This window comes from Leucoraja erinacea, chromosome 6, assembly GCF_028641065.1.
Source record: "Leucoraja erinacea ecotype New England chromosome 6, Leri_hhj_1, whole genome shotgun sequence".
In the NCBI taxonomy this organism is placed as follows: domain Eukaryota; kingdom Metazoa; phylum Chordata; class Chondrichthyes; order Rajiformes; family Rajidae; genus Leucoraja; species Leucoraja erinaceus.
The window spans coordinates 42,087,789-42,106,034 of record NC_073382.1 but is presented as its reverse complement, the minus strand read 5'-3'; the positions used below and the strand labels follow the sequence as shown (position 1 = coordinate 42,106,034).

Here is an 18,246-nt window from a genome sequence, read left to right as displayed (position 1 = left end):
TCTGGTGAACCGTCTCTGCACTCCCTCTATGGCAATAATGTCCTTCCTCAGATTTGGAGACCAAAACTGTACGCAATACTCCAGGTGTGGTCTCACCAAGACCCTGTACAACTGCAGTAGAACCTCTCTGCTCCTATACTCAAATCCTTTTGCAATGAAAGCTAACATACCATTCGCTTTCTTTACTGCCTGCTGCACCTGCATGCCTACCTTCAATGACTGGTGTACCATGACACCCAGGTCTCGCTGCATCTCCCCCTTTCCCAAGCGGCCACCATTTAGATAATAGTCTGCTTTCCTGTTTTTGCCACCAAAATGGATAACCTCACATTTATCCACATTATACTGCATCTGCCAAACATTTGCCCACTCACCCAGCCTATCCAAGTCACCCTGCAGTCTCCTAGCATCCTCCTCACAGCTAACACTGCCCCCCAGCTTAGTGCCATCCGCAAACTTGGAGATATTGCCTTCAATTCCCTCATCCAGATCATTAATATATATTGTAAATAGCTGGGGTCCCAGTACTGAGACTTGGGGTACCCCACTAGTCACTGCCTGCCATTGTGAAAAGGACCCGTTTACTCCTACTCTTTGCTTCCTGTTGCCAGCCAGTTCTCTATCCACATCAATACTGAACCCCCCATGCCTTGTGCTTTAAGTTTGTATACTAATCTCTTATGTGGGACCTTGTCGAAAGCCTTCTGGAAGTCCAGATACACCACATCCACTGGTTCTCCCCTATCCACGCTACTAGTTACATCCTCGAAAAATTCTATAAGATTCGTCAGACATGATTTACCTTTCGTAAATCCATGCTGACTTTGGCCAATGATTTCACCACTTTCCAAATGTGCTGCTATCCCATCTTTAATAACTGACTCTAGCAGTTTCCCCACTACCGATGTTAGACTAACTGGTCTGTAATTCCCCATTTTCTCTCTCCCTCCCTTCTTAAAAAGTGGGGTTACGTTTGCTACCCGCCAATCTTCAGGAACTACTCCAGAATCTAAAGAGTTTTGAAAGATTATTACTAATGCATCCACTATTTCTGGAGCTACTTCCTTAAGTACTCTGGGATGCAGCCTATCTGGCCCTGGGGATTTATCGGCCTTTAATCTATTCAATTTACCCAACATCACTTCCCGGCTAACCTGGATTTCACTCAATTCCTCCAACTCCTTTGACCCGCGGTCCCCTGCTATTTCCGGCAAATTATTTATGTCTTCCTTAGTGAAGACGGAACCAAAGTAGTTATTCAATTGGTCCGCCATATCCTTGTTCCCCATGATCAACTCACCTGTTTCTGACTGCAAGGGACCTACATTTGTTTTAAATAATCTCTTTCTTTTCACATATCTATAAAAACTTTTGCAGTCAGTTTTTATGTTCTCTATCCACATCAATACTGAACCCCCAATGCCTTGTGCTTTAAGTTTGTATACTAATCTCTTATGTGGGACCTTGTCGAAAGCCTTCTGGAAGTCCAGATACACCACATCAATGCTGTTAAGGGTCTTGCCATTAACTGCATACTCACTCCTTGCATTCAAACTAACAAAGTGGATCACCTCCAACTTGCTCAGGTTAAGCTCCATCTGCCATTTCTCCACCCATTTCTGCAGCCGGTCAATATCTCACTGTATCTTCTGACAGCATTCGTCACTGTCCGCTACTCCTCCACTTTTGATGTTGTCAGCAAACTTACGCACCAACCCATCAACATTTATGTCTATAGACATAAAAAGTTCGAGTAACTCAGCAGGTCAGGCAGCATCCCTGGAGAAAAGGAATAGTAGACATTTCGGGTAGAGACCCTTCTTCTTCACCTATTCCTTTTTTCCTTAGATGCTGCCTGACTCGCTAAGTTACTCCAGCTTTTTGTGTCTATCTTTGGTTTAAACCAGCATCTGCAGTTCCTTCCTATACATTTACATCCAGGTCATTTATATATCACAAACAGCAGAGAGGTCCCAACAGATTCCTGCGGAACCCCACTGGTCACAGACCTCCAGCCAGAATAGCTACTTTCCACCACAACCCTCTATTCTATGCAGCCAGTTCTGAATGCATACGACCAAGTCATGAATCCTGTACTTATTAATATTGTGGATAAGCCTACAACAAGGGACTTTATCGAAAGCCCTACTAAAATCCATGGATACAATATCCATCACCCTACCTTCATCGATCTCCTTAGCCACCTCTGCAAAAAAATCAATCTAATGAGACATGACCTGCCATGCACAAAACCATGCTGGGTATCCCTGATTAGCCCATTCCTACAACCACTACGCCCAGCAGCGCACTCCAGGCATTCATCACCTGCTGTGTAAAAAAACTATCCCCACACGTCTCCTTTCAACTTTGTGGCAAAGTTATGTCCCTTAAAATATGTCCTCTAGTATTTGATTTTTCCATCCTGGGAAAAAGATTCTCACTGTCTACACTATCTCTGTCTCTCATAATTTTATAAACTTCTGTCAGGACCCCACAACCTCCGTCGTTCCAGAGAAAAAAATCTGTCTGTCCAATCTCTCTATAGCTAATACACCTTAATTCAGGCATCATTCTGATAAACCTCCTCTGCACCCTTTCCACAGCCTCTACATCCTTCCTGTCGTAGGGAAACCAGAACTGCACACATTACTCCAAATGTGGTCGAACAAAAGTCCTAAAGCTGCATCAGGACTGCCTGACTCAGAGCTCCCGTGGATTTTGAAGAAACAGCAGCAACGAGAAGCAGGAAAAAGCAGTGATTGACTCTAGCCCGAGTGGGAGGAGAGTTAGAAATGTCAGATGGGGAAAACAGTTTAAAAAGAGAGACAAAGTACAGACAGACGTAACTCAGAGCTCCCGTGGATTTTGAAGAAACAGCAGCAACGAGAAGCAGGAAAAAGCAGTGATTGACTCTAGCCCGAGTGGGAGGAGAGTTAGAAATGTCAGATGGGGAAAACAGTTTAAAAAGAGAGACAAAGTACAGACAGACTTAACTCAGAGCTCCCGTGGATTTTGAAGAAACAGCAGCAAAGAGAAGCAGGAAAATGCAGTGATTGGCTGTAGCCAGAGTGGGAGGAGAGTTAGAAGTGAGTCAGAGGGGGAAAATAGATTAAAAAGAGATGCAAAGCACAGACAGACTTAACTCAGAGCTCCCGTGGATTTTGAAGAAACAGCAGCAAAGAGAGGCAGGAAAAAGCAGTGATTGGCTCCAGTCCGAGTGGGAGGAGAGCTAGAAGCGAGTCAGAGGGGGAAAACAGTTTAAAACTGAGGAGTTTGGTTTGTAAATTGGTAAATTAGGCAATTTATCAGTCAATATAAGCAAGACGGCTCTTAGGGAGCGGCCTTGAGAGTAAAGTGTGAGTCTTTGGCTCGAGAGTCTTCGGCGAGGAGAGGAGGCTACGCATAAAGCTTGAGAGGACGGAACACGGTGAACACATGATGGGGTAGATGAGACAGTGAGGCTTGCAGAAGCCCAGGGACACGGATGTAGCCTCTAGCTGCTACAACTGTGGCAAGTGCGTCCAGCTTCAGCTCCTAAAGAACCATGTTGGGGCACTGGAGAAGCAGCTGGATGACCTCAGGGCCATCCGGGAAAACGAGAGTTTCCTGGACAGAACCTACAGTGAGGTAGTCACGCCGAGGATACGGGAAGAACCAAGGAGTGTGACGGAGAGAAAGGGTGGAAATCATGTAGTGCGGAAGACCCAGGTGGCTGTGCCTAATGAAAACAGGTACGCCGTCTTGGGAACTGTCCGGGGAGACGATGTTTCCAGTCCGAGTGGCAGACATGTCGGTGGCTCCAACCCTGGAGATGGGACTCGACTGGCGAGACCGACAAATTGGTGGGTGACTCCATTGTCCGAGGAGCGGACAGGAGATTCTGAGGCGGCAGACGAGATGCGAGGATGGTCTGTTGCCTCCCTGGTGCCAGGGTTCAGGATGTCACGAGCCAAATTCAGAACATCCTCGAGAGAGAAGGTGAACAGCCGGCAGTAGTTGTGCACGTAGGCACAAACGACATCGGGAAGACGAGGAAGGAGGTTCTCCAACATGATTTCAGAGAGTTGGGAAGAAGAAAACTGAAAAGCAGGACTTCTAGGGTGGTTATCTCTGGATTGCTTCCAGTACCTCGTGCTAGTGAGGACAGGAACAGGGAGATAGGGGATCTGAATGTGTGGCTGAGGGGCTGGAGTAGGGAGCAAGGAATTAGATTTATAGACCACTGGGATCTCTTCTCGGGTAGGGGTGACCTGTACAAAAGGGACTGGTTCCACCTTAACTGGAGGGGGACCAACATTCTGGCAGGCAGATTTGCTAAGGCTACACGTGTGGGTTTAAACTAAATAGTGGGGCAGAGGGATTGCCAAATTGGGAGTATAAAGATGGAGTTGAAGGGGAAGTGACTACAGGAAAAATTGCAAAAGATTCTCGAATTAATGGGAAGGAAAGCTCAAGAATGGACAACAGAGTAAGGTCAGGACCAATTGCGAGCGGTGTGAGGGGGGAAGTGAATATGGAGGTCAAAGTGCTGTATATGAATGCAGCATTTATGCAGTATAAGGAATAAAGTGGACGAGCTTGAGGCTCAGTTAGAAACTGGCAAGTATGATGTCGTGGGAATTTACTGAGACATGGCTGCAAGAGGGCCAGGGCTGGGAACTGAATATTCAAGGGTATACCTCCTTTCGAAAAGACAGACAGGTGGGCAGAGGGGGTGGGGTTGCCCTGTTGGTGAGGAATGAAATTCAGTCCCTTGCAAGGGGTGACATTGAAACAGGAGATGTGGAGTCAGTATGGATAGAACTAAGGAATTGTAAGGGTAAAAATACCCTAAAGGGACAGGCCCCCAAACAGTAGCCTGGACATAGGGGGCAAGTTGAATCATGAGTTAAAATTGGCATGTAGCAAAAGTAATGCTGTGGTTGTTATGGGAGATTTCAACATGCAGGTAGACTGGGAAAATCAGGTTGGTACTGGACCCCAATAAAGGGACTTTGTAGAGTGCCTTTGTGATGGATTCCTAGAACAGCTTCTATTGGAGCCTACCAATTCTGGATTTAGTGTTATGTAATGAAGATAATTACAAGCAGTTGAATAAGGGGTGGGAATTAGTAAGCTTTGGCTTCTTCCTGTTCCTATTCGGACACATATGGTTTCATTTATTTATAGATATTGTTTATGACACTATAAATATTTTTGTTTTGTAACCTACAAATCTGTTCTTCTATCTCCTGTATGCTATTGGGGACCTTTAGCACAATTCCATTAGAGCGGTCACAGTTGAGCAGCGGTAGAGTTGCTGCTGTACTACGAATGCAGTGCTGGAGACCGGGGTTTGATCCCGACTACGGGTGCTGTCTGTACAGAGTTCTCCCCGTGGGTTTTCTCCGAGACCTCCGGTTTCCACCCCCACTCCAAAGATGTATAGATTTGTAGGTTAATTGGCTTGGTAAATGTGTCCCTAGTGGGTGTAGGATAGTGTTAATGTGCACGGATCGCTGGTTGGCGCGGACACGGTGGGCCGAAGGGCCTGTTTCCGCGCTGTATCTCTAAACTAAACTAAGCACTTGGACCCTTCCTATTTATAAATTACACCCATACCTCCAAAGCGGACAAACTCCCCAGTATGTCCTCTCTGACTGACGCCATGAAGGTCTCCCTAATCAGTAGTGCAACTCCTCCACCTCTTGCTTCCTTGTCAATCATTCCTTTCAATGAGCAACCCAACATATCCTAGATTGTAACAATAACAGTTGACGTTTATATAGTGCCAACTGCACAGAACAATATGAGATCTCTTTAAAAGAGTATGAGAAGGTGAATGCGCAGTAGGACAGAGGAACATGACATTGAAAAGATAAACTACAGTCATGGAAATTAGTTCATGAATAGGTTTTCACAGTTTTTAATTCGATCCCTGGATTGTAACAGATTTGTGCAATTTTCTCTCTTTGGCGGTTTACTAATTATTTTCATGGCTGTTAAATAATCATCAAATGTTGAAAGACGTTGATTATATGGAGCAGTGATGTAGCAACTGCACTGACCTGAGTAATAACGGCTACAATTGCTATTGCAGTTGATATAGGGGTTGAGTCCCACTCCAGAAGCCTACTTTGGGTTCTTCCCATTCTAGCAAGACTCCATCCCATACATAGACTCAGAAGCATGTACAGCATCTGATTTTGCGAGATCATATCACATACTGTTAAGGGAAAGAATCAACAGATCTGTTATTTTACCGTCTCCATCAATTTAATGGAAATTTGGAATTTAAGAATCTATAGCTTCAACAAATAATAAAATAAAGTGTACCACCAATTAAAAAAATTAAAACCACATGTGTAAAATAATGTCTAAAACAAACAGAGGGAGAGAATTACTCCTTGTGGCGATATTTTAAGTCACATCACATACATCAACTCATACATATTACTTTTGACTCTCTACTGAAATTTTTTTTTAGTTCCATATGTAATATTGAATGTTGTAGTAATTACAATCTGCTAATAGATATTGTCGGGGGCTTAGATGTATTTGCCATCTCACAGCAGTCACATGGATCACAATTAAAATTCCAGATGGTATCAAAATATCAGCTAATATCCATTTGCAGTGTGAACTTTGTTATTCATTGGCTTAATTGATTTCGTCAGCATAGGACCTATAATTTGAGTAGCAAGTTCCAGCCAAAACTAGCCCATATTTTCCACAGTTAGAAAAAAGTAAACAGGAGCAGGAATAGGCCTTTCAGCCTCTCAAATCTTGGCCAGCCATTCAACAGGATCATGGGCTGATCTGCTCAAGGCCTCATTTCCTCTTATGTCGGATCCACATAATGTTCAGTACCTTGATCTTTCCAAAAATATTCTTCCTAAATACGTCCAATATCCGACCCTCCATAACATACTGGGATAGAGAATTTCACAAATTCTCCAAAATTCTGGGGATTCCCATGTACCTCTGTTTTAACGGACCATGCTCCAATTTTGTCAACTCATTTGAGATTCTCACACTCATGGAAACATCTTCACATTCACCCCCTAAAGATCGTATGTTTCAATAAGATCACCTCTCATTCTCCCAAAAGCTAAAGTATATCTAATTTCATTAAACGCTCCTGATAGGACAACACTCTCATCACAGGAATTAGCCTTATGAATCTCTTTTAAATTTGTTCGCTCATGTGCCAGACGGCATTCTGCCTTCGCTTTGCCAGCCAGTGCCACATTTGTGCCTCTGTGGAGATCGTCCGCAGTGCATGCCTCTCCGCCGCAAGTCAGTAGGTGGGCCGTTGTCTGTACCTCTCCACAGTTGCACGTCATAGAGTCCGAGAAGTCCCACTTCTTCAGGTTGAGTCTGCAACGTCCCACTCCAGTGTGGAGGCAGTTTAGGGCTTTCCAGGTAGTATAAGGCAGGTGGTGTCCTGGTGCCATCTGTTGTCTGGTTTTGGTGCCTGGCACGGTTGGCTCTAGTTCCATGATGCTGTTCCGACTCTTCAAGCGTTTCTTGGCATGTTGGTGATGTGCAAGGGGTGACGGGATTCTGTGTCCGCATTGAAGCATTCTACTGCAGCTGCCTGATCACATCTTCGAGATGGTTTGTCGATGCCAGCCAGCTCGTACAGATGTGCAACCTTTGTCGGCTTCAGGCATCCTGTGGTTTTCCTGCAAGCAGTGTTCAATGTAGTCCACCTTGTGTGCATGTTTAGAGCAGCTCCAGACGGGGCTTACATATTCTGCCAATGAGAAACAGAGCGCCAGGGCTGCAGTGCGGATTGGTTGGGTCACTTCCAAATGAGCTGTTTCCCAATTTTCCGATGAGATTGTTCCGGGTGTTGACCTTTGCCTTGGTTTTCTCAACATGTTGGCGATATGATAACGTGCGATCGAGGACCACACATAGGTACTTTGGGGCTTTGCATTTGAATTGCCTCAAATGTTGACATATTCCATCTTAAATAAGGGGACCGAATTTCTACACAAAACTCCTGGTGTGGTCTCATCAGTACCCTGTATAAGTATAACAATGCTTCCCTATTTCTAAATTTAAACCTTATAAAATGAGGTTGTATTGTGTCTGAAGCTCACATTTGCTCTACAATTTAATCTGACCTTTGAGACATTCAGGCATGCTACACTAGACAATATACAAATAATTTCTGGTGCTGCTTACGTGAGGAAGGTGAAAAGTAGAGTGGGTGCCCTAGTGAAGCCAAAAAAGAGAGTGCAGTTGAATACATAGATAAGGAGCCAGTACGAGAGGAGGGGCTTCAGATATACGAGTCATTGGGGTCTGTTCCAAGGCAGGTGGGATTTGTACAAAAGGGATGGGTTGCACCTAAACCAATTTCCTCACAGGGAAGTTTGTTAGTGCTAATGGTATAGTCTTTTTAGGCAAAGCCTGTGCATTTTTGGGGCATCTCACTCGACTAGAGGCTGAGTGAACACAATAATGAAGGGAGATACTCTCTCCCAAAAATAGGTAAAAGACTGCCGACTGGTCATGAAACCAAGGAGGCATGGTTGAAAGTTGCCACTTGGCTGGTTGTGGTGACAAGGCTCATGGATTCAAAACTGTATATAAGTTTGTAAGTCATAGGAGTAGAATTAGGCCATCCGGCCCATTGAGTCTACTCCACCATTCAATCATGGCTGATCTCCACCCCATTCTCCTGGAACACCACTAGTCACTGGCAGCCAACTAGCAAAAGCTCCCTTTATTCCCACTCTTTGCCTTATGTCCTTCAGCCACCATTCAAAAACATTTTAATAATCTATGCATTTCAGGAAAGCCCAATGCAATGGCTCTTCCGTTTAATCCTATTCAGCATATCACCTACACCCCATTACAAAGAGTCTTCAATCTCACTACTGCTCATCATTCCCCACAGTAAATTCCTTGCAGATTCATCCAAATCTTTCTGTCAAACTTCCCCAATCCAGCTACTGCCGCCATGCACTCTCATCTCTCTGCAACACCACATCTATTCATTACAGTCAAATGCTTTCTGTACATTCATCTACTTTTGCTCATAGGTTCCTTAGTTACCTCCTTGTAGAGAAAAATGAAGGAGTGCCAGAAACCAAAGGGAACCAACAGTCATCTCACAATTAGCAATTATCCAAATAGACATCTTGGATATCAAAGTTTTTAAAGGGCACCTAAAGACTGAATTAATGATCGTTCCACATGTCATTAGTGAATAATTTTGGTTCACCAGGGTACACTGCAGTCAACACTACTAGATATCCACAGGAGGCCAGCTTTTGCCCACTTGTTCTAATTGGCATCCTCTCAGAAAATGTTGAAATCATTGCTTCAACTTGGCAAAGAAGATATCAGTCACTCAGTGAGTGATATGGCTATGAGTGCTCGTCTGTTAGGTTCTACAATTAATTCTAACACGGTATTGGAAAAATCACAGGCCAAAAGTGATTTTTAGAGTTGTTGAGTGAGTGTAGCCTCTAAGTATTTGGCAGAGATATTCAACTGCAAATGTCTACCATTATCTAGTACGAAACCCTGAACACCTTTGCCTTTTTGTGTTCAGATAGTCAGAGGAATTTTATCCTTTGCTCTTATAGCGTGAGTGAAGCTTAACTATGGTCCCCTTGAAGTTTAACTATGCTGATCCACTCACTCCTAACGAGATGTAGATCTGAATACAGGAGTTTGAAGCAGTCCCTACGCTCTGGCTCTCATCAATGCTACTATTCACCTTAGACCGCATCTGGTCTAATTAAGTAACGTAGCACAATTGGCACCAATGATGATCTGAAGCATTTGGGATTCAAAGTGGAGATGAGATATACAATTTTGAGGTAGACAAATAAGCTTCAAATGTGTCAATGTTATCTCTGAAGTTGTCAAAGTAACTCCAAAGTAGTCAGAGTAACCTCTCAGCGTGACTATTGTGAACAAAGCCTTTCAACAGAAGCAGCTGTGAGACTTTACTACTTATTGGCATATTTCCCTGCCAATTCTTTAGCCTTCAATTGCTGCTGTGTTCTCATTTTGATTTCATTAGCAAGTCCCAAGAAGCGTGGGAAACTCGTGGAATCACAGTTAAATTTGAAAAGGCAGTTTAACATAGCTCAAATTGAATCACTGACGTATTAAAATTGACAACCCATTTCTCCTGAAGTGATTGCTCGCACACAGCCGAATGCTTTGGAGTTAAATGCAAAAGTCAGTGGATTACAGCCCGCTCGCTGTACATTGTCAGTTCTCCTAGTTAAACACCACCAATCCTGCCCACACGGCCCTAAAAATCAACCATCCCCCCCTTAAAGTATCTTTGAAATATAAATTCTTCAGTTTCCTCAAAAAAGGAGTGGAAGTTTTTCGATCAGAATATTTTTACAATCATTACTACTTGCTTTGAAGAGCCTGCAAGACCATTGACCTAATCATAGCAGGTAAGATCAAGCTCCTATCCGACCAGCAGAGACACAACAGGCTAAATAGCCTCCTTCTGCATTGAAGAAATGCTGTGACTCTATTTAATTTGAATTCAGATTGATTGCGTTATACAGCATGGAATACTGGCTCTTTGGCACAACTCATCCATGCCAACCTATCTATGCTAATTACATTTGCCTGCATATATATGCCCATATCTATATTACTAAAACTAAGATCTTGACTGCTTTTGACTCGCCGTGCTGTGAATTCCGAGAGAACGCCGCCACCTACAGCCGTCATTTTTGGCCACCTCATTCAGAGTCCCCGTCCGCCAGACTGGACTGGAGGGTTTTTCCCATCGATGAAAAATCAGAGAGATATTAATGTTTTTAAAAAAATCGCCATTCTCTCTGCTGCCACCGCTAGCGGCAGGGGGGAGGGACTATAAAACCCGGAAGTGTTGTGCCTCACTCAGTCTCTGTCAGACGGATGAAGCGAGAGGGTCACGGCTCTCTGAGCTGCGAATAACACTGAACGCACGTCTACTCCACTGTGAGTCCCCGGGATATAGTTTTCAGCAAATGCGTTTTGTTGGCTTGCTAAGTGTTTTTGCCCAATTGGCTGGCTTTTTAAAGTGCTTTCAGCACACAAATGTGTTTTGTTGGCTTGCTAAGTGATTTTGCCCAATTGACTGGCTTTCTAAAGTGCTTTCAGCAAACGAATATGTTTTGTTCGTTTGCTAAGTGTTTTTGCCCAGTTGGGTTGGCTTTAAAGGGCTTTCTTGCAACAGTTTTCCGATGGATAAAGTGAATAAACATTTTATTAGATCCGGACTGAGTTTAAATTCAAAACTGGCACTCATTCTGTGATCTTCGCTTAGTTGCAAGATGGCGCCCATGAGGCCATTTCCGGTTAGGGGCATGCTGGCGCTGAGTGCCTCATTTCCGGTTCGTGGCAAGCAGCAAGAGGGTAACGTGAAGATGGCGCCGTTGAATAATTCAAGAGAGCTGACTGCTCTGTCTATGGTAAGTGTGTTTGTTGGACGTTATTTAAAGCACGTTTTTGCTTCAGCAGTAGCAGCCTCTACAGTTGGCTTTAAACATTCATTTTACACACTGTATATTCAACACGTTCTGAAGTTACTTGGCATTTTAGTAGTGTGTGTGTGTGTGTGTGTGTGTGTGTGTGTGTGTGTGTGTGTGTGTGTGTGTGAGATTTGTTTGTTGTTTTGTTGACGAATACTGAGATCAACGATCCTCGACAATTATGGGATCACTTCATGAATTCAATGTCTGAAGATTACCTTGAAAAAGGAGAACAATGAATGATCCTAATATCATGATTGAAGAGAAGCATCATGATCAGGCTCTGTTGTATATTTAAGACAAGCTTGAGAATTACAACAAAACAATGGAATTCTTTAATTTGCCACAACCAAGAAATGGAAGGATGCACCTTGATGGTGACAATCCAGAATTGCTGCAGGAATTGCAATACGATAGAAATGAACAACAGCAGTTTGTTGAGGAGGAAGAGCCTCTGCTGAATGAGCAGAGAGCAGTGTATGACCAGGTGTGCAACTCCTTGAAAAGGAATCTCCCTTCAATGTTTTTCATTGATTCACCAGGAGGAACAGGAAAAAACATTTATCACCAATTTGATCCTCTCCAAACTTAGAGGTCAAGGTGATGTGGCTATTCCTGTAGCATCCTCTGAGATAGCAGCTACATTAATGCCTGGTGGAAGAACTGCCCATTGTCGATTCAAGATACCCAAGTGGCCGAGGATACATTCTGCAACATCGAGAAGAACGCTAAGACGGCACATTTCATGAGGCAAGTGAAAGTCATTGTTTGGGATAAATGTCCAATGATTAGGCGAGAAAGCTTTGAAGTGGTGGACAGAACTCTTCAAGATGTCTGCAGCAACACTAAGCCTTTTGGCGGCATTCTTATCGTTTGTTGTGGCGATTTTCGACAACTACTTGCTGTGGTGAAAAGGGGAAATTATGCTGATGTTGAAAATGCCTGCATCAAGAAATCCTACTTGTGGAGACATTTCACCAAGTTTCAATTGGACACAAATATCTGATTGACAGAGGGAAAAGGCGACTATTCTCAATTTTTGTTGAAAGTTGGAGAAGACAAGATTTTATAGAATGAAGATGATGAAATTGAAATACCACAAGACATGCTTCTAGCATCAGAAACACTGGAGGATTGTATTGATTTCATCTATCCCACATTTGATAATCCTGTAGAATTATTCTCCAACAATTGTATCTTGGTTCCTCACAACGATACTGTGAGAAGCATCAATTCTACATACATCAGACGCTTCCCTGGAATCGGTAAGGAGTACTTTTCTTTCAATGCTGTCACTGACGGAACTCATGATACTCACTTCCCAACAGAATTCCTTGATTCACTCGAGCTCTCTGGATTACCACCACACAAATTGGAGTTGAAAAAAGGATCTTCAATCATATTAATGAGAAACTTGGAGCCACCAAAGCTATGCAATGGAACGAGGATGATTGTGGAAGAGCTACACAATAATCTGATCGTTGCAAGAATCAACATGGGAGCCTTCAAAGATGACATTGTTCTCATTCCTAGGATAGCACTCATTTTGACAGAAGGTGAAGACACTCCCCTTCAGCGGACCCAATTCCTCATTCAATCAAGTTTTGATATGACGATCCATAAAGCACAAGGACAAACAATGCAGAAGGTGTTGATCTACCTCGGCAAACCGGTATTTCAGCATGGACAACTATATGTGGCTCTTAGCCGAGGAAAGATGAAGGGAAATGTCAAAGTTTTCCTGAAGGATGGAACATCGACCAAGAATGTTGTCATTAAAAGTGTGCTTTGTTGAATGATGACTTCTGAGATAAATTCTCAGATTTTCTTTCTTAAAATTTGACCGCTGAATTTCTCTATATTAAAATTGTCTCTTTTTATCAACAGGAAATAGTCATCAAGAGGCAGTGAGCAGCAGAACACAACAAGAGACACAACAAGAAAGAACTTAATAATTCTCATCTTTAACATTTAAATTGTTCATATATTTTAAGTAATTCACATTTTAAACTTTAATAAATCCTTTTTGCACTTTTGATGCCTGTGTATTCTTCATCACAATGGGAACCTAATAAGCAGTAATGGCTGCTCTGTGGGAGAGCCACTAAGAGTGCATGGGGGGAGGTTGTGGGGAGATGCACTGAATGTGTGGGGGGGAGGGGAATGGCAAGGAGCAGAGTGGGGGGGGGGGGTGAAGGGAGGAGGGGTGTCTGAGTGAACTGCCAGCGTACCAGGCATGAGTGACTGCACTGCCATCCCACGAGCCATGAGTAAGTGAACTGCCAGCCCACCAGCTGTAAGTGCTTGAAATGCCAGCCCAATAATCCATTCAGTCCATCCTCTCCCCCTTCTCGCTCACAGTCACCTGTTTTGGGCAGAATTTCTGGCAGTTTCTCAGCTGCCGGCCTGGCAGGTCCGAGTGACTGTACTGCCAGGTCTCAGTGACTGAGCTGCCTGGCCTCAGTGACTGAGCTGCCTGGCCTCAGTGACTGAGCTGCCAGCCCAAGAATCCATTCGGCCCACAAACTCGATATTAGCCCTCTGGAAACCAGTACTTCGGTCCACAACACCCATACTAGCGCAAAAGAAAGCTCCCCCCCCCCCACCCCCCCCCCCCCACTGGGGAGCAATATTGGAATTGCTGGAAAGGTGGAATATTGCATTGGGTGACCAGCCCTCCCGTGTGATGCTGGGACCCAATGGGTCCCACCGTCTAGTATCCCTCTAAATCTTTCCCATCCATGTACCTGTCTGAGTGCATTTTAAATGAGGTAATTGTACTTGCCTCTACCACCTCAGGCAGCTTGTTCTATATATCCACCACCCCCCGTGTTAAAAACCTGTCCCTCAGGATCCCCGCTAAATCTTTTCACTCTCATTTAAAATCTCATACATCACAATTACTCCAGGCAGCATTTCTCTTAATCTTTTCTGCACCCTCTCTAGCTGAATCACAGCCTTCCAATATAGCAACCATAACTGTACACAGTTATATCTCACTATCGTCTAGAACAGCTGTACCATGAGGTCCCAGCTGTTGTATTCAGTGCCCTGACAGGTGAAGGAAAGCATACCATTTGCCACCTTCAACACCCTGTCTACCTGTGTAACCACTTTCAGAAATCTATATACTTGTACCCCAAAGTCTCTCTGTTCTGCAGCATTGCCCATGGCCCTCCCATTCACTGGGTATGTTCTGGACTGGTTTAACTTATTAAAATGCTTAACTTTACATTTGTCACAGTTAAATTCCATCAGCTCTTCCCTCCCCCACTTTTCTTGTTGATCTATATCCTGTTATAATCTTGCCAACCTTATTTCCACTCTACCACTGATTTTCATGTCATCTGCAAACTTAGTAATCAAGCCACATACATTCCCTTCCAGATCATTAATACATACGACAAACAATAATATACTCACTCATCTCTGCAGCACATCAAATGTCACAGGTCTTCAATCTGAAAAGCAACCCTCCACTACCAACCACTGCCTCCTACCACAAAACTAATCTTGCATCCAATTTGTTTTCTCATCCTGGATCCCATGTATTCTAAACTTTTGGACCATCCAACTATGCAGGATGTTGTCAAACCTTGCCAAAGTCCATCACCCTGACTTGTCAATCCTCAGTCACCTCCTCAAAAAACAATCAAACTTGTGAGATATGATCCCAAGAAAACAGTCTTGCTGACTAGCACTGATCAGTCTCCAAGTGCATATAAATCCTGTTCCTCAATCCCTTGCTGTAATATCCCCACCACTGATGTAAAGTTCACTGGTATGTATTTCTCCCTCTTTAATAAGCTCAATAAAATCAAAATATACACAATATTTAAATATTAACATTTATGGCTATGTGTTTAGTCAGTAAACATAACAGGAATATGCAAGGCATGTAATGTTCATCATGCTGAGCAATCATAAAATGAACATCTACTAATCAGTAAATATATAGAATTGCATTTATGTACGATATATTTTATATATATTATAATTTTCTTTACATCCAATTTAAATGTACATAGATGCATGCTCTGTATTGTACTTCCGTAAATTAAAAAATGGTAGGCTGGAATTCTATTACAAGATCAGTGTTTATTAAGAGTCAAGTTAGCTGGAATATCTGAAATATTCAGAGGAAGTTTTGATCTTACATTCAGCCAAACCTCCTAGTAAAGGAACTCCAATTCCATCCACTGAGTATCTGAAAAAAAGTAGATGATGTGTAGCTGTTTTTAGGGAAAAACAGTGATTTTTCATTTTAATCACATGCATTTTTGTAGGAAGGTGTTATGAAAATATTTCCCAAAGAAAAACCAAATAAACATTAACATACATCTTACAACGTAGTGTTGTAGTTTTATGTATTGAATGATTTATTCATTTAATTCAAAACCACATAATCAACTATCTTAAAAATATAACTTGAAATGTCATCTACTTTAGTTCAATTTTCCTTAGCCCACTTTTATTTTATGTTTCCTTTGAATGTAACTCCGTGTACTGCACACAATTTTCAAAACAAATTGCATAGCTTACAAACACACAAAAGCAAGAAAATGTAAGTTATACAAGTCATAAATTAAAATTGCATTACCTAGACAGGTGCATATAGTTAGTGAGTGCTGCACTAGCCTGTAGGAACAATCCAACAGACAAAACCTTCAGTATTGTATTAATCGGTCCACCTTTCTTTATTGATTGCCAGATTGGTTGAGCATATATGCAGGCGACTAGGAAGTAAGCCAATACCAGGAGGAAGTAGAACTCGTGTAACCCTATGAAAATAATTAATCTGAGTTTCAAAATCAAGCAGATTACTAATAACATGTAGATTTAAAAATGCCAGAGATTTAATAAATCCTGTTATTGCAAATAAAAATGGCAAAATAATCGAAATAAAACCTGTGATTCTGCTCCTCTGCTGATCTACAATCACCTTCCCTGTTCCTAACCTGATCAATACCTCCATGCATACCTGACTTTAAAGCCTCAGTCAGCATTCACCAATGCCAACCCAAGATTTGTTTTTTACAGTCTATTCCACTTTCTTTTCATATCTTCCAGCCTGTCTTCGGACTGGTCTTATGATTAGTTCCCCATTCAGTTCCTTTTTCTGATATCACTATTTAATTTCAAGAAAGTTTTTAATTCCTCATTGCTAACTCAACCATTGCTCCATCAATCTACATCTCTGACTCAACATGAAATTCAATTTGGCCTAAGATTAACTACCACACACCTCATTTCTGCTCACAGGAACTCCAAGGTCCAAAGAATCTATGAAACCACCCCAATTTCAGGTAGATTAACATTTATTTATACTGGATATTACAATCTATAAAACCTGGGTGCAAGTTTTATTACTGTTCTTGAGGAACATGAAACAATCTAGTGCACAAATTGTCTATAAATCCTTGGACTCAGAAAGATTGTCAATTTTTGGCACCAAACAGAGTAGGTGTTCTCTTATCTGTTTGCATTGTTCTGTTGTCAAGCTGGAAAGGGTGCAGAAAAGATTTACGAGGGTGTTGCCAGGACTCGAGGGCCGGAGCTATAGGGAGAGATTGAGCAGACTAGGAGTTTATTCCTTGGAGCGCAAGAGGATGAGGGGTGATCTGATAGAGTTGTACAAAATCATGAGAGGAATAGATTGGGTAGATGCACAGAGTATCTTGCCCAAAGTAGGGGAATTGAGAACTAGAGGAAGCAAGTTTCACGTAAGGGGGGAAAGAATTAATAGGAGCCCGAGGGGTAACTTTTTCACACAAACAGTGGTGGGTGTATGGAACAAGCTGCTGGAGGAGGTAGTAGAGGCAGGTACTATCACAATGTTTAAGAAACATCTCAACAGGTACATGGATAGGACAGTTTCAGAGAGATATGGGCCAATCGCAGGCAGGTGGGACATCTTAGTTAGTGGGGGCAAGTTGGGCCAAAGGGCCATATCCATAGTGTATGACTCTACGACTCTCTATGACTATGACTTTCCTTATAGTCAATGCTCTTTTAATCCAGGCAGCAATCTGGTATCATCTTCTGCAACCTCTACAAAGTCCCCACATGCTTCCTGCAATAAGGTGAACAGAACTGCACAGAATACTCCAAAGAAAGATTTATTCAAGATTCTTTATATATCAGTATGTTTTTTCAAACATGCAGAGGCATGAATCCTCATCATATTAGAAAAAATAGCATTTGAATATGCACTTGAACAGTCATGACCTGCAGGGCTGCAGTTCAAGTGGTGGAAAACAGGAAAACACTTTTTTAGGCTTCACAAACTCAAAAGATTGAACGGTCATGTTCTGTGTGGTGGGAGGCAAATCCATGCTGAGCAATACAGTGACAGAGATGTAGCTCTCCCTGGATCCCACTCTCCATCCCGTCTCTTCTCCTCCAGACCCAATGTTCATTAAGGATAACTCTACATCTGTACACCTCCAGTTTAAATTCCATTTGGAATATTTTGGAGGACCAAGAAACCAAGAAGAACCTGACTCTGGAGGAAATTGAGATATTGTCAGCCTCATGAGCACAAAAACTACGGCACCGAGCATCAAGCATCGAACAGGTTTGCAGGCAAAGTTGCACCCAAGGTGATAAGGCCTATGGCCACAGTTTTGCAGCACAAAATGATCCTGATGCTAGGCGATTGGCTTCAAAGTTTTCCATTTGCTCCATAATTATGAACCTTAGTACTTCCTTTATGGTATTTGGGCTGGCTTAAGGATTCCAGGCTACTCTCCAG

At 42.7% G+C, this 18,246-nt stretch overlaps 1 protein-coding gene across 2 annotated transcripts in view; it reads right to left on the bottom strand.

Annotated features, from left to right (window-relative positions):
* The window catches only part of gpr180 (G protein-coupled receptor 180), a 56,506-nt gene that overhangs the window by 12,823 nt on the left and 25,437 nt on the right, over window positions 1-18,246 (bottom strand). For both annotated transcript variants that reach the window (XM_055636815.1, XM_055636814.1), the window contains 3 exons: window positions 16,093-16,273; window positions 15,650-15,699; window positions 6,048-6,205 (listed from right to left, as the gene is read on the bottom strand). In XM_055636815.1, coding sequence (XP_055492790.1) covers window positions 6,048-6,205; window positions 15,650-15,699; window positions 16,093-16,273 — 389 coding nt within the window. The remainder of the gene's footprint in view (window positions 1-6,047; window positions 6,206-15,649; window positions 15,700-16,092; window positions 16,274-18,246) is intronic.